Raw genomic sequence first — 25,930 nt, forward strand, 5'->3', positions numbered from 1 at the left:
GCAGAAAGGATAAAAAGGGGAGAGGAATTTTAAAGTGAATGTGCTGTTTTTAGCTTATCTTGTTCCCTTAGAACTTTGAATGTCAAAACATATTGATGCTCTACATTTGTTGTTCAGAGTCTAATTTCGGGGATTTTAGCTTTTCTTTTAACATTCAAAGTTAACATCACTCCCTCAGTGAAGCCTTCCTGGATCTCTTGTCCCTGTCCACTATCAAAGTTGGTGCCTATTCCTCAGATGATCCACAGTGGTGTGAATGTATGGTTCTTCCTCCAACAGATTATTTATTGTGTGCCTACTCTATGGGAGCACTCTGGGTGTACAGGAGTGGGCTGGATGACAGGCCTCTGGTCTTATGAAGCTTACAGGAAATACAGATGTTAAACAGAGGAATTCTTGTAGGTTTGTTGTGTGGTATAAAAAAGGGTAGACACACAGCTCTGGGAGTACTTCACATGGCTGCTCACCCCGGCCTGGGGATTGTGGCAGGTAAAGGGGGTGGTATTGTGGTCAAGGGACATCTTTACAGTTGGGCGAAGGGAGTGGATGCAAAGGATGAGCCAGGCTGGGACAAGACCTGTTGGATGGTCTGGAGGAAGCAAGAGTGTAGAGGCTGGAGATGGACTAGGCTTTTGAGATTAAATACACTGACTCTGGCTAATGCACACCAAAAAATGGTTCATTAGACAGACAGCTACGAGGGTGTTTCAGAGGATCAAAGTGAGCCCTGTAGGGCATATTTAGAAATGACAGGAATAACAATAGCCTTGGGATCTGGTGAATAGGAACCTGTGAACTAGTGTTTTGGGCATGATCGGTGGAGTTGAGAATGGAGGTAGAGGCTGGGATATGGCTGGATAGCTCCCCTAATGGTAAAGGGAAAGGATACAGTGATAAGACATGAGAAGTTCAGCCTGGGACTCCACAGGAGAGGGCTAGAGCCCAGGAGTGACTTAGGCAAAGTTGATATTTAAATGTAAAGGATACTGGGGCTTCTATTAGTTTCCTAGGGCCACCGTACCAAATTACCACAAGAGAAGTTTATTTTCTCACAGTTCAGGAGGCCAGAAGTCTGAAATTTGTTTGACCTCTTGCACCAGGTATTAGCAGAATTGGTTCCTTCTGGAGGCTTTGAAGGAGAATGTACCGCATGCCTTCCTCCCAGCTTCCAGGGGCTGCCAACAATTTTTGGCATTCCTTATCTTGTAGACATATCATTCTAGTCTCTGCCTTCATCTTCACATCAGCTTCTTCTCTGTGCACCCTCTTCTTTCTCTTTTAAGGACACTCTCATTGGATTTAGGGTCCACTTTTTTTTTTTTCTAGTCCAGTCCAGTATGATCTGATCTTAATCTTTAATTGCATATGCAAAGACCCTATTTCCAAATAAGGTCACATTCAGAGGTTCCAACTGACATGAATTTTTCGAGGGGACACTATTCAACAACAGAGCTATTGGAAGCAAATATCAGGTGGCAATTTTGTAAGGGTCAGGCCCGTGGAAATCATCCTAGAGTGCATATTTCAAAAATGTTTCTCTTTAGAAGCTCGTTGCCCTTAAAAAAAAAAAAAAAAATTATATTTATAAAAATATATCCACAATAGTCACATTTAACACAGCAAAATCCTTGCCTCCTCCTCCTCCTCTTAATGTTTTTTTTCAATCCATTGTGAAAAGGAAGGTTGGTGGATAAGTGGGCTTACTTTGCGCATCATCAGAGGGCTAAAGACACTCTTTGTCAACTACTTCCTTGTGACTCTTAGGACGTTCTCTGTGTGAACATCCAGAACACTCCCCTGCCCCCCAGACCAAACTTCCCAAGGACAGGTTCCACACTAGGAACTTTTTTCTGATCCTGGCACCTAGTATAGTGTCTGTCAGAAGGGGTGCTTACTAAATATTTCCAGAACCAAATTTATTTGACCTCTTGCACCAGGCATCTCAATAAGTGAATCATATGTCTTCCACATCCCTAAGGTATTGGTAACTTTACCCAGGTCTACAGAGTAGAATTAATATTAGTTGAGCACTTTGTGGCCCATATTGAAGAGTTTTAATTACTGATGATTTTTCATTTAGTTAATATTTAAGTAGCTTCTTGCCAGGGACTGTCTCTTGTAAAATTAACAATACACATCCCAGTCAGTCCATATTTCTGTCGAAACTGAAACTGTGTAAACCTTTTTAAGCCTTTGTAAACTGAAACTTGTAAACCTTTATAAAGGGGAAAAGAGTCAGAATTTTTAGCCCTCATGATTGATGTATCTTCCACAGCTCATAGAGTCATGTGAGTTGGGACTGGAAAGGTTCTGAGAGTCAGCTAGCCTCAGGAGGGTGGCATGTCAGAGGTCTATGGCAACTGGATGGTAACAGGACGGTGGCACGTCAGAGGTCTATGGCAAGTGGATGGTGACAGGGTGGCATGTCAGAGGTCTATGGCAACTGGATGGTAACGGGGGTGGCACATCAGAAGTCTATGGCAACTGGATGGTAACAGGAGGGTGGCATGTCAGAGGTCTATGGCAAGTGGGTGGTAACAGGAGGGTAGTATGTCAGAGGTCTATGGCAACTGGATGGTAACAGGAGGGTGGCATGTCAGAGGTCTATGGCAACTGGATGGTAACAGGAGGGTGGCATGTCAGAGGTCTATGGCAACTGGATGGTAACAGGAGGGTGGCATGTCAGAGGTCTATGGCAACTGGATGGTAACAGGAGGATGGCACGTCAGAGGTCTATGGCAACTGGGTGGTAATAGGAGGGTGGCACGTCAGAGGTCTATGGCAAGTGGATGGTAACAGAAGGGTGACATGTCAGGTCTATGGCAACTGGATGGTAACAGGAGGGTGGCATGTCAGAGGTCTATGGCAATTGGATGGTAACAGGAGGGTGGCATGGCAGAGGTCTGTGGCAATTGGGTAGTAACAGGAGGGTGGCATGTCAGAGGTCTGTGGCAACTGGATGGTAAGGCATGTCAGAGGTCTATGGCAACTGGATGGTAACAGAAGGGTGGCATGTCAAAGGTCCCTGGCAACTGGACAGTAATGGCTGCAGGGAATGTTAGAACAGAAGGATTCTAGGGCTTCCTGGGAAAGTGCAACCAGTCAGCAGTGTCGGTGTGGGTAGGCCTAGTGGCAGAAAGCGGGCAATATGTTAGTCATCCTGAATTCACTCCTCTGTGCAGGTGAAGGAACTTAGGTCCAGAGGAGGGAAGGGACTTATCCGAGGTCACCTTGCTCCTCAGTGACAAAGGTGACTCTGCCTTAGAAGTCAGACATAAACCCCAGAGGAAGAAAGGGTCAAAACAGATGCATCTTCAGTTCTTCTAAAGGATATTCTGCTCAAAGCTGCCGCTGGAATCTGTGTTGCACCCTTGCGCTTTTCTGGGCCTGATTTGGCACTCTCAGGAGGAAAACACGCTGCATCCTTCTGCAAATGTGTGTAGATAACAAACATGCCTGTTATGTACTAGGCAGACTCATTGTCCGCACATCAGGGCAGGTGCAAAATGCAGTCATGCAGCCGGAATGAAAAGTGTTTTACGTTTAGTCGCTTATGACAAATTCAGTGTTAGAGTTAAAATGCCTTCCTGACCCAGCTGTAGTGTAACTGTTCTGTTTCTCGTAATAAAACTTGGCTTAGATAAAAATGCTTAGATTTCTGAGATATTGATTCTAACCCCTGTTTTCCCCTTTCTTTTCCCCCTTTGTTTCTTTTCACAGGAAAAAGTAGAATATGCCTTCCTGATTATTTTTACAGTCGAGACATTTTTGAAGATTATAGCTTATGGATTATTGCTACATCCTAATGCTTATGTTAGGAATGGATGGAATTTATTGGATTTTGTTATAGTAATAGTAGGGTAAGTCTTTTTTATTTTGGGGGAAATGCTTATTTGGAAAATGGGAGGGGGTAACAGAGAACATAGTCTTTTGAGGGACTGTGGCTGCTCTTTTATGCCAGTGATGGTAGCCAAAACCTGTCAGTTCTTTTAAGACTGGTGATGCAGCTGTCAATCTCTGGGCAAAGACTGGTTTGAAATTCTCTCATTATTGTTACTCCCCTTTCCAGTAACATGCTACAGAAGGGAGCCTAAGCCCCAGATGTAAGAGGATTCATCTTGCAAGGCCTCAGATCTCCACAAATAGGCCAGTCCTGCAGATGATTAAAGTCAAATGCTCTTAATACTTTGCGCCCTGTTCAGTTAAATAAATAAATAAATGTAATAAAGCGTTCATAGCAGTGAGGTACTTTGCTATTTAACATCCTTCGAGCAAGGATAGAAATTTTTCTGCTGACTTGTGGGGAAAAATTCTGGCATGCTACTCTCCTATTTTAAATAACAAAAACAGTATCTAAATAATGTCAGATATATGGCATGAAACTGAATAAGGCAGAAAATGCAGAGAAGCCAGCTGTCTCCCTAAATCCTGTTATGGGAGAAGACACCGGTAGTTTTTAGTTAAAGGAGAACATTAGCATCAAGCATAGTGGCCTGCGTTCTTCCGGTTCTTCCACACGTGGAAATGCTGCCAGCAAGAGAAAAATGAATCAGTGTTAGAAGAATGCTGGGCATTTGGGCCAAATGCCCACTTAGGAAGATAAGGTATATCGCTTTGTTGAGTCTTAGTTATCCTAGCTGTAAAGTGGGTTACTCCTAAATTTATGCTCCTTCCTGGAGAGAGAGAGATTGTTAAATGGCCTCTTTTTTTCATCTCCATGGCTTTGTTCAACTGCTTTTTGCAGTTGAGCAAGGTTTTTTTTTCCTTTGGATTATTTTTTTATTATGAATCCTTTGGGTTTATGGGAGACTGATCCTGCTAGATGTTGAGAGAATAGGATAAATTTTGGACTTGTCCTTTCAACCTAGGAAGTTAAAATGGGATCCAAAGTGATAGCCCAGACAGTGGGATAGTTACACTTATAGGAAAAAAGATTAGCTTTGCAAAAGCTACCACGGTACTTTGACATCTAAGATGTTACTGCAGAGGTAGTATGTGCCACATTCCTATATTTGATGGGTTCTCAAAAAAAAAAAAAAAATTTTTTTTTTTTTCTCTTAGAATGGCAAGCAAGCCTGGCAGGTCTCTTGGCTTTGTAATAAATAACCTTACTGTACCTCTCCTGCCTCCTGGAGCTTCTAGTCAGCTAGAGCACGGAAATGCTTAGCTCCATTTCTTTTGCCCCCACCCCACGATTGTCTTCGCTTTCTGCCTGGAATTCTTTACAGAGTACAACACAGCACAAGAACAGAGAACCAAGCCACCTTAGTGGCATAACTGAGTTGACCAGACAGAGACAAGAGTTCAGGAAGGCTGAGATTGCTGACATTTGAGAGGGAGAATTGGGAGAGGAAGGAGCTATGCAGAGAAAGGGATTCATAAATATACCTTGGGGTCCCTTTGAATTTAAGCTGAAGACTAAGCAACACTTACATAGGGTTAAAGTCTCTGAGGCTAGGCAACTAACACTACTAGGCAAAATAGAAAAACTGGGGATCTTAATAATAACCAGAGCTCATACAGGGCTAAAAGGTGTTCAAGTTCTAACCAGTAAGAGTGGAAAAACTTCGCTGAACATTCAGCTTTCAGTAGAGACTCAAAAAGGGCCTTGTCTTACTAAATTAGCTCTAGAGCAGGGGTCAGGAAACTATAGCTGAACTGTAGCTGTTGGGCCAAATCCAGCCTGCCACCTACATTTATAAATAAAGTTTTGTTGGAACACAGATTCACTCAGTTGTTACATATTGTCTATGACTGTCTTTGTGCTGCACTGGCAGAATTGAGTAGTTTAGGCCCACAAAGCCTAAAGTATTTACTATCTGGCCTTTTACAGAAAAAGTTTGTTGACCCCCTACTCTAGAGTAAAAAAAAAAAAAAAAACCTTAAATCCTTGCTAACAATGCTTGCAAACAAGCCTGAAAAGTATCAAACTGATACACAAGTATTTTAACTACCTACCAAAACAAAACTCAACACCTCATTAAAGGAAGACAACAAAATCCAGACACTGAACAGAGTAACATTTACAGTATCCAGCATCCACTCAGAAATTACTAGACATGTGAAGAAATGTGATCCATACTCAGGAGGAAATTACTTCAATAGAAACAGATTGAAAAATGACAGAGATGATGGAATTAGCAAAAACTTCACACTACTTTAAAACAACTGTTATAAATAATGGTTTATGGATTTAAAGGAAAACATGACTATAATGAGGAGAGATGGTATTATATAGAAAAGAATCAAATGGAATTTTGAGAATTGAAAAATATCAGAAAGGAGACATTCCCTGGATTGGCATAACAGCAGATTAAACACTATAAGAAACTCAGGGAACTTGAAGACAAGGGATGACAATAACAGGAAGAGTAATGATTGAGAAAAAATGAACAACAGTGACCTGTGGTACAATACCAAGTGACCTAACAGATGTGTATTTGGAGTCTCAGAAGGCGAGGAGAGAGGGGAGACAGAAACAAATATTTGAAGAAATCACGACTCCACATTTTTTAAGTGTGATGAGAAATGTAAATTCACAAATTCAAGAAGCTCAACAAAGCCCAAGCAAAATAAACACGAAGAAACCACACCAAGGTACATCATAATCAAATTGCTAAAAGCCAAAGATAAAGAGAAAATCTTAGAAGCAGTCAGAAAAAAAACACGTCACAGTCTTTTTGTCAGCAACTACGCAAGCCAGAAGACAGTAGAGATACATCTTAAAGTACTGGGGGAAAGTGTCAACATAGAATTCTTATTCAGTGAAAATATTTTTCAAAATTGAAGTCACAATAAAAACTTTTTCAGACAAACAAAGCTGAGAGAATTCATCACCAGTAGACCTGCACCTCAAGAAATGTTTAAGGAAGCTCTTCAGGCTGTAGGAAAATGATCCCAGATAGAAATTTGGATCTACACAAAAGGAATGAAGAATACCTGAAAGGATAAGTCTATGGGTAAATATAAAGACTTTTTTTTCTCTTTCAAAAATCTTTTTGAAGATACTTGATTGTTTAAAGCAAAAAAAAAAAATACTGTATCCTGAGATTTATAGTCTCTGTAGAAGTAAAATATATGACAATAATAGCACAAGAGATAGGAGTAAAGAAATAGCCATATAGTATTGAAAAGTTATTATACAGTAGGTAGAATGACAAAATAGTATTTGAAGGTAGACTGTGATAAGTTAAAAAAATGTATTGTAAACCCTAGAGCCATGGGCCAGTGAATTATGGCCGGTAGACCAAATCTGTTTTACTACCTGTCTCCCCCTCCTCCGCACATTGACAAATTAGTTCATTTGCTGTTTGTTTTGTATATAAAGTTTTGTTATAACACAACCACACATATCTGTGGCTACTTTTATGCTATAATGGTAGAGTTGAATACTTGTGACAGTGACCCTATGGCCTGCAAAGCCTAAAATATTTACTATATGGCACTTTATAGAAAATTTTTGCTGATCCTTGCCTAGAGGAGCCACCAGAAAAATAAAGATAGCTAATAATCCTGTAAAAAAACAAACCCTTTTCCACTGAGTTGATTCCAACTAATAGTGACCCTATAGGACAGAGTAGAACTGCCCTATAGGGTTTCTAAGGAGTGGCTGATGGATTCAAACTGCTAACCTTTTGGTCAGCAACCTGAACTCTTAACCACTGAGCTACCTGGAGAAAAAAAAAAACCTGTTGCTGTTGAGTCCATTCTGACTCATAGTAATCCTATAAACCAAAAACCAAACCCATTGCCATCGAGTCAGTTCCAACTAATAGCTACCCTATAGGACAGAGTAGAACTGCCCCATAGGATTTCCAAGGAGCACTTGGTGGATTCGAACTGCCAACCTTTTGGTTAGCAACTGAACTCTTAACCACTGCGACACCAGGGTTTCTAGTAATCCTATATAAAAAAAAAATATAGCGCAGATTAAATGGAATCGTTAAAGCAAAACAAAACAAAACAAAAAACCAGCTTAATTTAAAAAAGGTAGAGAAGAGAAAAGCAACAATGGACAGGATAAATAAAAAACAAATAGCAAGATGGTAGAATTAAACCCAGCTATTGGAAACCCTGGTAGCATAGTGGTTAAGTGCTATGGCTGCTAGCCAAGAGATCAGCAGTTCAAATCCGCCAGGCGCTCCTTGGAAACTTAATGAGGGCAGTTCTACTCTGTCCTGTAGGGTCGCTATGAGTCAGAATCAACTTGACAGCAGTGGGTTTGGTTTTGGTTTTTTAAACCTCAATTAAAATCCAGAGATTATCAGGTTATATATATTTTAAAAGAGCCAGCTCTATACTATCTACAAAAAATCTACTTTAAATATAAATATGCAAATAATTTTAAAGTAAAAGGACAGAAGATTTACCACGTAAAAACTAATGAAACCTAGAGTGGCTGTATTAGTACCAACAAAGTAGATGTCAGAAAAAGGAATATTTTTAGGATTAAAGAGAAACATTTCATAATGATAAAGGAGTCATTTCAGCAAAATGTAACAAACATAAATATATATATTTGCATAGTAAAAGAGCTTCAAAATACATGAAGCAAAAACTGATAGAAATGAGAGGAATAGACGAATCACAATTTTAAATGTACAGTTTGATTTCTTTCTGTAATTGATAGAATGTGCAGACAAAAAAATCACTAAGGGTATAGGAGACTTGAACAATACCATCAACCAACTTGACCTAACTGACATTTTTAGAACACTGACATTTTTAGAACACATTCTCTTCACATGCACATGGATTATTCACCAAGAGAGCTAGTATCATTCTGGGCCATAAAATAAGTCTCAGTGAATTTAGGAGGACTGAAGTTGTGCAAAGTTATGTTTTCTGAATGAATTTAGCCATGTTCATGGATAAAAGGTCAGTATAAAAAAAAAAATTATGTGGATTTACATATACTAGTCATGAACAATTAGTAAATGAAATTTTATAAATATTGCCATTATGACATCAAAAAACATTATTTAGAGATTACTTTAACAAAATATTGCAATGAAAATTACAAAACCTTGCTGAGAAAAAATTAAAGAAGACCTAAATAAGTAGAGTGATCTACCATGTTCATGGATTGGAAGGCTCAATATTGTTATGATGTCAGTGTTCACCTAGATCAATCCATCAGTTGAACAAAATTCCCATCTAAATCCCAGAGGATTTTTGTAGAAATTGACAAGCATATTCTTAAGTTTGTATGAAATTTAGAGAGGATCTAGTCTAACCAAGGAAATCTTTAAGAACAAAGCTTGAGGAATTATCCTACCTGATTTTAAGGCTTACTATAAAGCCACAGTAGTCAACATAGTGTGATTTTGACGTAAGGAGTAGACGTAAAGATCAGTGGAAGAGACTAGGGAGCCCAAAAATAGACCCATGCATATATGATCAATTTATTTTAGACAACGGTACCTTTATAATTCAATGTGTTGAGGAAGTGTAATAACTATCCATATGGAAAAAAAAGAACCATTATTCTTACCTTATACCATATACAAATAAAAAAAATTTTTTTTTTTTTTGCCTTGAAATGGGTCATAGACCTAAATTAAAAGCTAAAATTAAAAAACCTCTAGGAGAAAACATAGAAGAAAATCTTTATGATCTTGGAGTAGGCGAAGAGTTGTTTGGACACAAAAAGTACCAGCCATAAGAGAAATAAACTGGGCTTTATCAAGATTTAACTTTTTTTTTTTTTTTAAAGACCATGAAGAAAATGAAAAGGCAATCCCACAGATTAGAAGAAAAATATTCTTTATACGTACATCTGACAAAGGACTTGTATTCAGAATATTTGAAGAACATTTATAACTCAGTAATAAGACAGACAACCCAATAAGTAAATGGGCAAAAGATTTGAACAGATCTTTACAAAAGAAGATATATGAATGGCCAAGAAGCACCTGAAAAGATGCTCAACATCATTAGTAATTAGAGAAATGCAAATTAAAACCGTAATGACACACCCACTCATCTTCCTCAAGGTAAAAAGACTGATAATACCAAATGTTATCCAGAATATGGAGTCGCTCTTGTACATTTCCTTGTAGAAATGGAAACTGGCATAAACACTTTGGAAAACAGTTTGCCAGTTTCTTCAAACGTTAAATATACACTTACCATATGATTATATTACTAATTCTATTCTTAGGTGTTTAGCTAAGAGAAGTGAATACACATGACCACAAACACACTTGTACGTTAATGTTAGTGGCAGCTTTATTTGTAATGGAGAAAAACTGGAAACAAGCATCCATCAGCAGTTGGGTGGATAAACTCACTGTGGCACATTCATACAATGGAACATTACTCAAATAATAAAAACAAATGAACTGCTGACAAATGCAACAACATGGATATATCAGAAACATGCTGAACAAAAGAAGATAAAGAGAACATACTGTATGATTCCATTTATATAAAATTCTAGAAAAGGAAAAGCTAACCTACAGCGATAAACAGTGGTTGCCTAGGACTGAGCACAGGGGGAAGATGGCGAAGGAGCATGAGAGAAGTTTCTGAGACGTTGCAAATGCTCTGTACCTTGATTGTGGTGTTTGTTACTTGTTCTTTGGTGCTTTTGAGTCGATTCTCACTGATAGCAAACCCATGTGACAGAGTAGAACTGCTCCATAGGGTTTTCTTGGCTGTTATCTTTACGGAAGTAGATTCCTAGGTCTTTCTCCCATGGAGCCACTGGGTGGGCTTGAACCGCCAACCTTTTGGTTAGCAGCCAAGTGCTTAACTGATTTAGGCTTATACATTTATCAAAACTCATCTCCTGGTACACTTAAAATGGGTGCATTTTATTATATATAAATTAAACTGCATTAAAGTTGATTTAAAATGTAAAAAATATCATCTAGTAAACTAGTTTAAAGAAAACTGGAATCATTGGCCTTTTTTTCCTCATTAAATATGGAAACCTTTAGAACATCAGGCTATTTATGTAAAATATGCATTAAATTGTAGCCAAAGAAAGAGCAGAAGAAAAGTTTTAAAAAAGGAAAGTTATTACTTGTCTTCATTTGAGTCAAGTTCCTACTCACTAAAGGTTCCAACAGCAGTCTGTAGCTCAATCCAGTGGACTTTCTGTTCCAAGTCCACAGTGACTTGTTGCTTTTGTAAAGATTCCTGTAATAGATACATTAAGAAAGTGACTGATACTTCTAAAATGTTAACTGTTAGCAGTGTGGCCACAAGAGGACTCAATGTATCTACCAGAGCCATTCCCTTTACAGAAAACGTTGGTGTGAACTAACTTTTACCCTACTCCTCTAATTTTTCGATAAACATCTATTTCAAGCATTCAAGCTCATTACTTCAGCTTTCGCACAGATGAACACGGGGTGCTCATTCTGGTGCTTCTGGCTTTTGTCAGTTTAGGCAGCTTCTCGCCTTCATCTCCTGTCTTAAGGTCAAACTTTTAATAAGAGCCTAGGACCAAATACTGCTTTCTCCTCATGATTTCATCTCTTCAGGCCTCCGGAGCTGGGTGGGGGTGGGAGTGGAGGGGAGTAGCATCACAGAATGGGCTCTGGATCATTTAATCCAGTTTCCTCATTTTACAGAGGGGGAGCCTGAGGCCCAGAGAAAAAGAGGGGCTCTCCTAATGCCTCAGAGCTCTTAGGAATGGAAACCAGCCCCAGCCCTTACATCCTGTGTTCTCCGGAAACAGCAGCCAGCCTATCTCTGACTCAGGTGCCCCTGTAATGAGAGAGAGAGATCATTCGCTTGTTTTCAAGGGCATTCCTGAAGAACAGGGTATAAAAGGACCGCAAAGCGCACATTGCAAAACAGAGACTTGAGAGCAGCCTTAAGTCACCACCTGCATAAATTACTCTCCTAACTTCCTGATCGTCATCCTTTGGGATGAAAATTCCTGTGGCGGCCACATTTCAGAAGAGTGTGATGTTTCCTTTCTTCCTCTTGCTTTGTTTTTGTGACACTAGGAACGTCTTTTGGAGGGATGACTTTTAACTTTAGCCTTGCTGCAGGGGGTTACAGTAATTAAAACACTATGCTAATGAGAGAGAAACCTGCCATAAATGTAATATATCTCTCCAGTCATAACTCCGGAGAGCCCACCATCTGAAGCTTTGGAAAGGTAGAGACCTAGCTTACTCCTCCCCCCCACACCCCCAAATGTCTGGTCTGTAAATGTCCCAGAATGACATTACTGCACTTGATCAGGACTGCAGTCAGACCACCCTGTGTTTTATGGAGGCAGTGTCTTGGTGATCCAGAGGCATGCCAGTGGGGGCAGTTTCTGCTTTGGCTGCTAATTAAACTTTAGAAACCTTTTCTTTGTTGCTCGGCCAATAATACCCACAATCTGATTGGCTAGAGATGATTCTATTTGAAATGGGCAAATTTATATTTATTCTGAAAAACAAGCAACAATTCCAAAGAATAAATATTTATTTGAAAGAGCAAAAGTAACTGTCAAATGAGCAGATTGCCTGAAAATAGCTTTATCCGTAAAACCTCCTGAGAGAAGGAAAAGATTTACCGTGGCTGCCAGATACAATATTATTCACATTTCGGAAGAGAGAATAAGGACATTAATGCTTCACCTTAGGTTATTGCTTTTAGCCTTTTCTAAGCTCCTTAGCATCTGTGATTTACATTATTCCCCTCATGTCCCTTTAAGTTTAAAAGTGGGGAGTGGAGAGAGGCTTCAGCATTGCCAAAATAATAGCAAGTTGGTGACTGTTGGAAGTGGTATTACATACTGATTTAAGATTTGGGACTTTGAAGTCAATAATTCTTCATTGATTTATTTATCAGGTATTTTTAGAGCACTCTTCATGTGTTGGGAACTGCTGCAGCACCGGGGATAACAGACTACATGCCCCTGCTGTCAGATAGCCCTCATTCTAGTGGGGGCAGCAAACCTGGGTTCATATGCTAGCTTGCCACTAGTTGTATAACCTTGGGCAACTTATTTCATCTCATTGAGTTTGTTCTGTCTTCTGTAAATGGTGTTAATAATCATTTCTGCTGCGTAGGGTTTTGTGAGGATCAATGAGATAATGTATATCAAGTGCTCAGCACATAGTGAGCTCTCAAGAAATGGTAGCTGCTATGAATATTGTCATTATTTCTGTTTGGGCAGTTCCCCTGTTCACCAATGGATTCCGAGTGAGTCCCCTCTTACATGGAAAGTGACTTGCTCTAGCTGCTCTGTTGGCATGAAAACAAAAGATTAATCCCTCTCCTAACTAATTTCAGATGTAGGGGTCATGCTCACATTTTATAGCCTCGCTCCTGCCTTTACCTTGCCTGTCTTTTTTTAAGCAGCTGCCGCGTAGAATTAGCCCTTGTTTAGAAATAACTACTATTACCGTTGTGTTTTGCTTCCCGGGGTGACAGACTAACGTTTCTTCCTCTCTTGTTCTTTCAGATTGTTTAGTGTAATTTTGGAACAATTAACCAAAGAAACAGAAGGCGGTAACCACTCTGGTGGCAAATCAGGAGGCTTTGATGTCAAAGCCCTCCGCGCCTTTCGAGTGTTACGACCACTTCGACTAGTATCAGGAGTGCCCAGTAAGCACTTTTTGTTTCCTAGAGTCAGGAGTTTGCTGATTGTTTCTTCTGGGTGGGTCTCAGAATTAGGAAACAGAGTGCTACAAGGTGAGTTGCTGTGTACCATTCAGGGGCTCAGCAGATGACCATATTGGCCTTCACAGTTTACAAAACGCTTTTGCTTGCATTGTCACTTTGGATGCCCATGACAACTCCAAGAGGAGGGCAGGTACTGATTGTTGTCATTTTGATTTTGTAGAAGAAAGGATTTTCTCTTGCAGAAGCAATAAGTAAGTGGTGGCATAATGCTTTGAGTTCAAGTCTGCTGATTGCAGCCTAGTTCTCCTTCTATGACAGTATGTTGCCATCATTTCCTCTTCATTCCCTGGCTTGCCTCTCTGAAAGTGGTGGGTTATGTGTGTGAGAAATATTGGAGGGTTCAGTTACAAGGTGGGAAGCAGTAGGGGACTGGATTCCTGAAAACTCTCCTGAGCACATACTTCACGAATTGTGCCTAACCAGCTCTGGGGGAAAGGGATGAATGCCCCAGTTCCCTCATCCATACACAGGGCACAGTAGTACCTGCCTTGAAGGTTGTTGTGACGACTGAATGAGATAATGTAGGGAGAGCCCCTAGCGCAATGTCTGGAACTCAGAGGAGGCTCTCAGTGAGTGATAGATGCTATTATTATCCGCTGGGAGCTATCATACCAGTCACTGCCAGGCCTGAATTTACTCCTTGGCTCCTTGCTTCAGACTTCCAGGCTGTGTTGAGCATCATCTGAGTTGGAACACATGCCTTGTCTATGCCCTGGACAGGAGCCTCAGGGCTCTTATCCTTCTGTAAGAAGCACAGGCTTTGCTTTGCTTCACCGGGGCCTGCCTTCTATAGATTAACTCCCACTGGGGCCTTCAGAGAGTAGAAGTCCTAACACCTTTCTAAAGAATGGTGGTTCTGAGATGGTTGCCTAGTCACAGCTAGAGGAAGGATACAGGACTGCAGGGTGTTCCTGGGGTTTTTTTTTTTTTTAACAACTCAAAGCCATAAGAAAAGCACGGATTTTTTTTTTTTGCCTTTCCGGAAGTTCTACATGAAAATTTATTAAACTCATTGCTGCTCACAATGCGACAAAAGTTCTCTGGAGGAAAAAAAAAAAAAAGAAAAAACAACTATTTCCAAAAGTAACGTTTTAAAGTGTAGGAAGTGGTGTTTTGTTTTTCCAGGTGCTTCATTTATTTTCATTGAAAAAGATCAGCACAAGTCAAAACCACAGAACTGTCTGGAAACAATTGAGAGAAATACAAATACCTTGAAAATGACTGGCTTTGTTAAGTGTAACATGATTAAGTAGAAGTTCAGTGAGCAAACATGTTCTTCAGATTTGGTTGTTATAGCTTAATCTAACTTCAAACTAACCATGACAACTTTTTCCCCCCAAAGAGCAAATGACAGGACAGCTTGCTCTTGGCATATGCTGTGAGCAAGACACCCCGGTGCTTCATGTGTGTTAAGACTCTGGCCAGTGAAAACTCTCAGAACTCACATAGCATAGTTTTGGCTCCATTGGCTAATGACGTTTTTACTAATTGGCTAGTGTAGCACCCCCAGATACTCCTGAGAATCGGTTATAAACTATATTTTTTCCTTTTCTCCAAAACATCACTGTTTGAAATTTGGCAGAGATCTGTATCTCACTCTTCTGCAGGTCGGCGGGGAGAAGTGGTGCTCTGAGTCTTATGTAAGGACTTTTAAGCCCATATTTTGACTGCCATGGTGGAGAATATCCAAGTTTCTCTTCAAACTCAAGTGAGCTTTTGAGGGAGGGAGTTGAGGGCTCTGGACCATTCTATCTCCAATGCTGGTGGGCAGCTGTGGCCTAGTGATTTCTTCTCAAGTACTTAAATTGTTAAAAGTACCTAGACATGTGTACACTTATCTAGGAATCATCTAGTCTCTTCTGAAGAGAATTGTCCTGTAAGACATGGTTTTGTATATGCATGCAAGTATGTATGTATATGTGAATATATAGTCATTCAGTGAAAGATAAATATATTTCAGAACATAGTATTTCAGACATCTGTGGAGTTCTTAACCTACTACACTCAGTTAGCTGGTAAGTGTTTATCAGAATCCTAGACCACCAAGCAGGAAAAAGCCCTAAAGATCACCTGGTCCATCTGCATCATCTTTTAAATGAGGAAACTGAGGCTGTTTAGTTGAGAAAGCTGTTGCACAAGTTCTCATAGCTAGTGGGTGGTCAACAGGACCAGACCCGTGTCTCCTCATTCCTGGCCCCGTGTTCTTTCTGCTACGTCCCACTGCCTCCTGGACTAGAGTCCTGTGGCATATACATCAGCCTGTGTACACACTGATTATGTTCAAAGGAGCTTAATGTAAGGAAAATATACACATTTACATTACAGTACAGCTCTGTTACCTCGTAAATTTGACCAATCTGAAATCAAGTTATTCCAAACATAACAATATTCGTTAAAATGTAGAAGAGCTAACTGCTGGATGATGGTTTTGGATGGCCCATCCATGTGTTAAAAAAAAAAAAAAAAAAAGAACCTGTCCAAGCACATTAGAGCAGATGTTTGCGTTTCCCCTTCATTTATTCCTTAAAGGAGGCAGAAACACTGCAAATCGTCCTGTTGATCATTCTTTTCTAAAGAAGCGATTTGAACATTTAAATATCCGAAGGCAGCATTTTAGTTGTATTGAAGATCTTGCAAAGACAGGGTCTTTGAGTCAGAAATCCTCTTACAGCCTTTCCTCCTCTTCCTCCCCCACCTCTTCCGACATGGTTCCTGTCACGGTGAACTTTGTTAGTATTGCTGAAAAGTATTCTCTTTGTTTGGTGTATACTGATTTCTAATTTATTTAACTCTCAGCGTCTTGCCTTCTTATATTCTTTCTCCCTTTGACTATGTTCAGGAAGGGAAAGTGAGAAGATACTAGAAAAGGGGCAGTTTGAAGGAGGGAGAGACAATGGGGAGGGAAAGTAAAAGAGAAAGAAAAAAGAAGAAACAAGCTATACAGAGCAGAAATAGTGGAAAAAGTGTGGATCAGGAAGCAGTTTCTTGTGTGGTTCTGGTCTGTTGCTTACCACTTTCCCTCAGTCCCCTGCTTCCCTCCATCTAATCCCAGCATCCACTTAGTTTAGTGCTGTCCCAGCATCTACTTCCTGTTAGTGCTTTTTCTCTTCTTTGTCAGCCTTACCCACGCCATGGCTCTGAGTATTAGTCTGTGGATAGCCTTTCCACATGTCCCTGCCTCATCTCTCCAGGCCCTTATTTCACAGGTGGACGCTTCCATTTCAGTGTTATGCTGGTATTCAAAATGCAGCAGGTCCAGAGTTGCCCCCGACTCCTTTCTCTGCCCTCCCTCTCCCACGTCCTCATTCCAGGAAATCCTTCTTTGTACTTGGTTGTTTTTTGTTCAGGGCATTACAGTTTGCCTCATGACCCTAGCTCAAGTAATTGGAGCACTCTATAGGCATCTGGTGGCACAGTGGTTAAGTGCTACAGCTGCTAACCAAGTGATCGGCAGTTCCTATCCGCCATGTGTTCCTTGGAAACTCTATGGGGCAGTTCTACTGTGTTCTACAGGGTCACTGTGAGTCGGAATCTACTTGTCAGCAGTGGGGTGGGTTATAGGCATCTGCCTGCCCCTGAACTCAGTTTTTAAGTTCTGATCTCCTGATTTTCTTCCGACCTAACTGGAGGGACCCAGGACTCTCAACCCAGGACTCTCAAACTACTTCTCCATCTGTCTTGCCTACCATACCACTGTCCCGTTGGTCTTTCTAACGCTGCTGTTTTTTTGCTGATGTACTATAAATCTGGCTCTGTAATTCCAATTCAAACCCTTAACTACCTAAAAAAAAAAGCTGGTAGTTATTTTGGTTTTTTTCCTTCTGATACTCTTTCCCTCTATATGACTTCTAGTCAAGACTCACCACTCCCAAATCCATGTTGTGCTTGCTCACTTCTGTGCCTTGGGTACCCGTTTCTCTCTGCCTGGAGTAGCCGCTCTCCTGTGCCCACCTGTGGAAACCCATCCTCCCAGCCATCAGGACTTGCGTGGAGGGAAGCTCTTCAGAGCCCTCTTTTTTCATACCATCCAGAAGCCATGCCTTTCTTCCCACTTTAGTTTTAACAGTTTGATGTTACTTGTGTAGAATCTGATATGCGCTACCTTAGAGAACAGTTATTTGTGTTTAATTCTTAACGTCTCCTTCTAGAATATAATTTCTTTGAAAAAAGGTCCTTTATGTAATACATCTTCATATCCCCAAAAGCACTAAGCCTTAAGCTTTCCCCATAGTAGATGTTCAAGGGATTTTGTTAAGTGGATGAGAGAATGTATAAATGAATGACTAACTTTGATATTAGTCTCTTCTCTAGGCCTTTGTTTTTCTATCTGCTAGGGGAGGGAGTTTGAGTAGTTATCTTGAAGTTTCCTTTTTAGCTCATCTCACATCAGGTTTAACGTTGATTAACATTTTTGAAGCACCTCTTTGAGTTTTATTACTGTGTTTGATAAATGGAGCAAGCATCATTCAGAATTGTATACGTGTATCATTGAAGTGTCTTCCTGGCTCACAAACTTATTTCTGTCTTTCCTAGGTTTACAAGTTGTCCTGAACTCCATTATAAAAGCCATGGTTCCCCTCCTTCACATAGCCCTTTTGGTATTATTTGTAATCATAATCTATGCTATTATAGGATTGGAACTTTTTATTGGAAAAATGCACAAAACATGCTTTTTTGCTGACTCAGGTAAGTAATGAAAATGGTAGCTAACCTGACTTTAAAAAAATTTGGTTTTCCTGAAAATAATTTCTGTGGTTTTAGGGTATCTAAAACAAAATGAGAGGGGGAAAATCCCAAATACACTAGCAAATCTACTGAGCCAGTTCTTACGGTGCATTATGTTCAGAATAGATGAGTTTCCTCATCCTGATTTCTTCTTCAATATGTCCTGTCAAATAAGACGAGGGACCACCCCCCAAACTAGAATATGAGACAAAACAATAGCATTGTTCTGTTTAGGCTTAAGAAACGTGATATAAGAGTGAGTACAGAAGAAAGCACTGGCTTCTGACTAAAGGAAACAAGGGAAATTCCACCAAGGAGGGAGTATTTGAACTGGACCTTCAAGGAAAAGTAGGATTCTGAGACAGCATCGAGGGGAGCTAGGGTGTTCCCTCTGTCCTCTGGCAAGGATCCGTCAGTGTCTGCTGGCTTGGGTTTCCTGATGTTCCTCTCCCAAGTGGTGAAGCCTTCTTGCTCTGTTTGCAGATATCGTAGCTGAAGAGGACCCAGCGCCATGTGCGTTCTCAGGGAATGGACGCCAGTGTACCGCCAATGACACAGAGTGTAAGAGTGGCTGGGTTGGCCCAAATGGAGGCATCACAAACTTTGATAACTTTGCCTTTGCCATGCTCACCGTGTTTCAGTGTATCACCATGGAGGGCTGGACAGACGTGCTCTACTGGGTAAGCAGCTCGAGGAGAGAGTTTATGGAGTGTTCTTTCATTGATTAAAAGTGTTTCAGCACCTAGAGCCTCACTGTAGACTTGACTGAAAAAGAGACCCCAAAAGTCAGCTCTTGAGAAGCAAAGCAGACCCTCTCTTCACTCAGCAGGCCTTGTCATCCTGCTTCCTCAGAGCCTTAATTTCAGTTCTAGAAAGCTGCTGTATGATGTTGGCTTCTGGCTTTTTAGTTCCCTACTCCTCAGTGCAGCCTGGGGATTATTGCAGAGTGTGCCCAGTGGTCTCTTTGGAGGAACGATAGAAGGCCAGGGTATGCCTTGATTAAACTCTAAGAGATCCAGAGGGTCATTTCCCAGTTAATAAGCTCCTGGACTTCCATAGGCTAAACTTGATCTTTTATAAATAAAGGCAAGGTTACTGTACTAGATCCTAAAGTTAGAGGGATGATAAGTTGGATCCTCATCATGTCTTCCATAACTTAGTACAACTGTAAACCCAAAATGAGTTTTTTCCCCTGTTATAATATTTCTCTTTTGCATATTCGGCATTACTGTAAATCAGTCCGCAACAAGCCCTTATCCTTCTTCCTTTCTCTTTGAAGTTATAGAACTCTGGCAGAGAAGGTAGATAGTGCACTCCAAGCTTCCAGGGCTGGTGGACCGATCCAACCCACCGTGAAAACAGTTGGACATTCTTCCACTGGCTTTTGAAGGGTCTCATTCCTCTTGTTCCTGACAGAGCCAGAAGGATTTTCTCTAAATAAAGTACAAAAACAAACAAAAAACTCAGAACCCATTGCTGTTGAGTCGATTGCGACTCATAGCGACCCTATAGGACAGAGTAGAGCTGCCCCAAGGAGCAGCTGGTGGATTCGAACTACCAGCCTTTTGGTTAGCAGCCACGCTCTTAACCACTGTGCTACCAGGGCTCCAAATAAAGTACCAAAAAACTCCAAAACCTGTTGCCATTGAGTCAATTCTGACTCATAGCGACCCCACAGGACAGAGTAGAACTGCTCCATAGAGTTTCAAAGGAGCATCTGGTGGATTTGTACTGCTGACCTTTTGGTTAGCAGCCGTAGCTCTTAACCACCACGCCACCAGGGTTTCCAAATAAAGTACAGTAGTATTTTAATTGCCATTTTTCCAGAGCTGAGTTTATTTGGTAGAATTCGAAAAAGCTCAGAGAACTTTAGAAATGGTTTTCTAAACAGTTGCTGTGAAAGAGATGCAGCAAGAAACAATTAACATGTAGATTTTGAGCCTCTGAATCCAAGTCCAGATGGAATTAGCCCTCATTCCAATACGAGTTGTTGGAAGGCAGTTAGTAGTAAAGTACTTCTGGAATGGGCACTCTAGTTAGAAGGCCTGCAAATTGAGAAGGAGCTCTGACAGCCTCCAAATTGTAGACACTTTCCAGGATGTCATTTTGCTCCATAACTTAAGAGAACAGGGTATATAATGTCCATAAATAGGTTGTTGCTTCCCTTCACCGGTGAAAACCATGCTTGCAGCGCTGTAGAAGTCCTTACATATTCAATGGTAGGCAAAGAAGGGGTATTTTATCTTTAGTCCCCAAGGTGTGAGTCTGTTTTGATAATGTGGTTTAAACGTCACCAGCACGTTATTGCTTGTCTCCCTCTTTACGCCCTCCTGATTGTCATAGAAGTGTGTGTGCTTGTGTGTGAGTGTCTGTGGGTCTGCATATCTGTTATTTATATTCATAAGGCAACCCCTTTTCATGAAGAGGAAAGAGGAGGGAGATTATATTACATGAGCTAAGACCACGGCTTGCAAGGAGACCCTCAAATTTATGTGAAGTGTTCATTTTCACTATTATCATCTAAATTTCAGCTCCCAGTCAGCTTAATTAAGGTCTCAATCCCAATCTGCCCTTGAAATTTTTGATAAATAGTAGTAAAAGCATCCTCCAAATAGTCCAAACTCTGATCCTTCCCCCAAAACAGTGCAGAATACAGCATTTTAATTTTTTTAAATAAAAATCTGTGACACCTCTCAGTTTGTTTTTCTGTCTGTGGTCACAGTGAATTGTTAACTGCTGATCCAACATGCCTTGACTAATGGACAGTTTTATACTTTATGTTACAGTTCTACACATTGATTCTTTTGTGGCAGTTTTTCTATTGTTAAGCAAGTGAAAACTCTGGGAATGTGTGATTAAGAAGGGAAAACCCCATGCCCTTGGAAACAAAAGTTTTCATTTGCTCTGCTAAGAACTTTTAAGTATTCCTAACCAAAAACAAACCAAACTCACTGCCATCCAGTCAATTCCAACTCCTAGTGACCTTATAGGACAAAGTAGAACTGCCTCATAGGGTTTCTAAGACTGTGGCCTTTACGGAGGCAGACTGTGACATCTTTCTTCCACAGAGCAGTTGGTGCATTTGAACTCTGACCTTTTCATTAGCAGCCCAGCGCTTAGCCACTGTACCACCAGGGCTCCTTAAGTGTGTTACCTAGGGTGATATAGTTATCTTTATTGTTCATGTAAAAATCACAGTTAATTATTTGACAGTATAATAATTAAATTCTTTAAGAATTATGTAGCATTTTATATTCTGATGAGAAACCCGAAGTAATTTATAGACAGTATCCTAGTACCTATCCCTTTATAGAAGGTATGAGATTTTGAAGATAGAGACAGTGGGCTAATAGAGAGACCATAGCAAGTGGTTGATCTAGAATAGGGGTCATCAAACTTCCTCTGTAAAGGGCCAGATAGAAAATATCTTTGCCCTTGTGAGCCATGAAGTCTTAGTAGTAACTGCTCCACTGTGCTGTTGGAGCACAAAAACAGCCACAGACAATACATAAATGACGAGTGTGGCTCTATTCCATAAAACTTTATGAACACTGAAATTTGAATTTCATATAATTTTCCTGTGTCATGAAATATTCTTCTTTCTTTTAAATCATTTAAAATGTAACAATTTTTAGCTCGAGGGCTGACAAAAGCAGATGGTGGGCCAGATTTGGCCTGCGGGTCATAGTTTGGCAACCCAGAACCCAGTCCTTTTTCCTTGGCATTCTACTTGTCAGAGGTTTGTAAACACTCCCAGAACACTAGGGGGCAGCTAAGTAATGTCTTCCAGAGTGTTCACTAACATCTTACACTCTGAAAGTCGTCAGGATTGTTTTTATTACTTGCCGATTGCATTTATTAACTTATCATAGAGATAGGCAGAAGCTGAGGCGCCAAGTCTTTGTAATATTTTATAGACCTTGGTTAGCTGGAAGCCACATAGCTGTGTTCCAGAACAGACCATCCATGCCTGGCACAACACCTGGCACAGAGCAAGTGCTCAAAATGCCAGGTGCTATTATCATCCCTCAAGTGTACCAGTCCCATTTTCTCAGAAGTGTCATCTCTCAAGTGTACCAGTCCCATTGCCTCAGAAGTGTAGATGGGCCACGCTTGAATATCTATTTTTATCCACAACTAGAGCATAAAGGGAACATCTTGAGAGATAAAGAAGGAGATTAAATCTGAAATACTGATTGCAAGCCAATTTCTAAATCCTGAAGGCATTCGTATATGGTGGATAAAGCCTTTGCTGGGGGTGTTTGACATCTAGTCATGTGTGTGTTCAGTGAGTGCCTTTAAGCTGCTTTATGCCTTCATTCTCAAGCATGTCTGGGAAATGGCTGGCATAGTCTTGAGAAGGGAAGACCAGGTGGTCCCAGGATGCAGAAAGATACACTTAGGACCATTTGGATGTGTTGGGGTTGGGATTATTAATTTCTGGTTAATTAAAAAAAAAAAAATTACTCTAGTGCTCTTTGATAAAGCGAGTTTTGTTAAAATAATTGAACTGTCATTTGTCTCACATATTTGGTGTCCACAGAGGCCATTGGGTGCAAAGGAAGAGCATGAAGGCTGGATAGGGCTGGTTGTGTGACCTTGCATAGGTCACCAGACCTCTTGGGGCTTTCATTTTCATGTCTGCAGGATGTAGAATTAGACTAGGTGATATAACTTTTTTTTTTTCCTTTCAACACAGAGGAAATGTTTTTAAATGTAGGAAATTAAAATATGGTTGGTTTCAGGAGAGAGCTATTCATGCAGATCACTTCTGGCCTCTTGAGCACTAGTCTCTTTTCTCAGTGAACTCTGATAGGACATACTCATGGTCAAACTGGCAATCTGCTTCACTCACGGCACCTGGGGAATTCCTCTACAGTTAATCAGCCTTTTGTGCCTTTCTATTATTCTCTGCTCAGAGGAACTACAACCAGTATACCCATTTTCCTGTAGTGTATCAACAATTAGAAAAAAACAAAAAACGTAGGTTGGTCTTTGAGACAAGAATGTGCAATCCAGCCTTTAAAGTGAGAAAAAATGGAAGCTAAGTAGAATATGATTTCCTGAGCACTAGGTATCACCACATGATGGCTTTGATATAAATATTTAAAAAATTAGTCTAAACTGAAATGCTTCAGCTCGTGCTGATTTCTCCACTAAAAACCATGCAGGCAAGATCCCAAGCAGAGTTCCTGTTTTCCTGTGGGAATATTTTGTAACGGTTTGCCAGTACTGACTTTTCCCTATATGTGTGGTAAACTCTAAGAAAGACTAGACTCTGAAAAGAAACCGGGCTGAGAAGGTTTAGTTGGGAGAAAGACTGGCCCTTAAAGCTTGAGTTGTGTTTCTCTTCCCCACCTTCTGGCATAGCGGCTGAGAGTCTCCTGTTGGCTTAGTTTAGCCTCCCCGGCCCCCACCGGTCATTCCAGGTGATACTTCTGATTTTTGAATGTGTATCTGCTGAACACCTACTCCTAAGAAATTAAAAACTTTTTTTTTTTTTTTAAATAAAATTTTCTCTCAAGTGGCACAGACAGCTTCTACTACAACTACTCTCCAGGAGAGTGAGGCCAACAGATGGCTTAGCCAGCCGACCTTCCCAGAGTTGTAGAGCAGTGAGATTTCAGGGTGGGAGCCCTGGATGCACCCTTCCTCAGCCTGCACTCATCTTCTAGCAGAAAAGAAGACAGATCTGTAGAGTTCTCCGTGCAGCTCCTGGCTGGGTTCTGGCCGCTACACCGGGCTGCCTGCTTCCTCTCCACACATGGGTTTTTAAATAAGTTTAGTGGTGTAGTTGCTTGGAAGAATTAGCCTCTGCCTTCCTGCTCAAATTAGTTTATCCAACTTAATTAGATCAACAATTGCAGCCACGGCCCTGGCTCATTCATTACTCTAATTGCCAGTGTAAGATGTGCAGACTGATATGAGTTCTATTAAGCACATCAATTTTCATGTGACCAAACAGGTGTTTCATAAGGGATTTAATGCCCTCTCCCTAGACTTCAGCAACAGATGTTAGATAATTTTTTTTTTTTAGGTTCTCTTTTCCTGCTTGGCTGCTGCGTGCGGCAAACATCACTAGTGAAATCCACAAGCTTATTCTATAAGGTGAAACCCTGCAGCCAGATACTGTGCAGGAAAGCATATGCTTAAGGCAGGGCTTTGGAAAGGCCTGAGGGCTTGCACCTGCAAGGCGGGGGTCAAGATGGCCCAGACTGTACGTGGTTCTTGTTGGCTGAAGATTCTGGGCGTTTTGGGAGAGTCAGGCCTGGGGTCATCCATTCTGTCATCTGACTGGCTGTTAACACCTCCCTCCTAGGAGAGGGGTTTGCCCAGTTCAGCACTGACTCTGTTGCTGGAAACTTCCACCCAGCTGTGAGCCTTAAAGCCCCTGTTGGCTCCAGCATGAAAGCTGCTCACTGCTAACCTCTCCTGGGAGGGCCTATCAGGGAGGCCAGGTCTGACTGTGCTGCTTGAGCTGTCTCAGCAGTAAGGGCACTGGGTTCCTCTGGCCAGTCCCTCTGTCACCTGTGATCCAGTCGGCCCACTGTGGGAGCCAGCTCTCCCAGGTTGAGTCAGCTCAGTCAAAGTTAGGTGTAGGGGATAAGGACTTCTTTCCTTTTCCTGAGTCCTTCCTGGTAGACTTAGGAAAAATCCCATTTCCAGAAGCACCCCTGAATATGTGTCAGCTAGTTGACCTCTGAAAATGTTTCTTTTTTTATGTTAATTTAGCTTTGCTTGCACTCACTGATTGCACATAATACAGATTTCAGGGAGCTAGGTTTCCTTGGATGGTTGGCTTCAGGTTGAAGGTCATTGTTTTAGGAGTTTTTTTAAAGAAAAGAATTTATAGAGTCAAATGTTGCCAGTTTGCCTCTATAATTAAGGCTTTTCCACCATCACAAATTTTAAAAGCAAAGAAAGTACTAACAACTTGGGCAGAATGGAAAGTAGGTTCCAGCTCAGCACTATAGTTTTCTCCCTCTGCCATGATCTTTTCTGAAAATCACTTATCAAGGCAGTTTCCCATTAGAGAGAGCAAGATCCCAGCCTGTTTGTGACCTGTGGCCCAAATCTGCTGTTATTTGGCTTGTGTGTGGGCTTGTACGTGGGTGTGTGTGCGTGTGTGTGGGTGTGGGGAGTGTGTAATGAATGTCCATTGGCTACTGTTGTCTCTGATTTGGCTGCTTTTGTCTCTGATTTGAATCTAAGTAAATGTTTAATTAAATGTATAGAATGCTGTCTCTAATGTGAACCTCTCTCTCTTTATTAGATTCTCTTATTAACCCGCTCCTATGAGACCATCTTATTTCTTACAGATGAATGATGCTATGGGATTTGAATTGCCCTGGGTGTATTTTGTCAGTCTCGTCATCTTTGGGTCATTTTTCGTACTAAATCTTGTACTTGGTGTATTGAGCGGGTAAGCTACACCTCTTTCATCTCAAAAGCAGAGTCCTAAGGACCGTTGCCAAGACCACACAGGCTTTCTGCTAGATGGGGGCCGCCGGGCGGGTGCCAAATGCTATGTCTGTCCTCCGAGATGCTTTCTCTTCTGCTAAGGCTT

At 40.9% G+C, this 25,930-nt stretch overlaps 1 protein-coding gene across 11 annotated transcripts in view; it reads left to right on the top strand.

Annotated features, from left to right (window-relative positions):
- Positions 1 to 25,930, top strand: part of CACNA1D (calcium voltage-gated channel subunit alpha1 D) — a 386,495-nt gene that overhangs the window by 217,808 nt on the left and 142,757 nt on the right. For 7 of the 11 annotated variants that reach the window (XM_049862928.1, XM_049862930.1, XM_049862931.1 and 4 more), the window contains 5 exons: positions 3,721 to 3,860; positions 13,418 to 13,560; positions 18,172 to 18,324; positions 18,847 to 19,043; positions 25,683 to 25,786. In XM_049862928.1, the coding sequence (XP_049718885.1) occupies positions 3,721 to 3,860; positions 13,418 to 13,560; positions 18,172 to 18,324; positions 18,847 to 19,043; positions 25,683 to 25,786 (737 nt within the window). The remainder of the gene's footprint in view (positions 1 to 3,720; positions 3,861 to 13,417; positions 13,561 to 18,171; positions 18,325 to 18,846; positions 19,044 to 25,682; positions 25,787 to 25,930) is intronic. The other 4 variants (XM_049862927.1, XM_049862933.1, XM_049862937.1 and 1 more) reach the window with 1 other exon arrangement.

The sequence above is a fragment of the Elephas maximus genome, chromosome 20 (genome assembly GCF_024166365.1).
Source record: "Elephas maximus indicus isolate mEleMax1 chromosome 20, mEleMax1 primary haplotype, whole genome shotgun sequence".
Taxonomy (NCBI): domain Eukaryota; kingdom Metazoa; phylum Chordata; class Mammalia; order Proboscidea; family Elephantidae; genus Elephas; species Elephas maximus.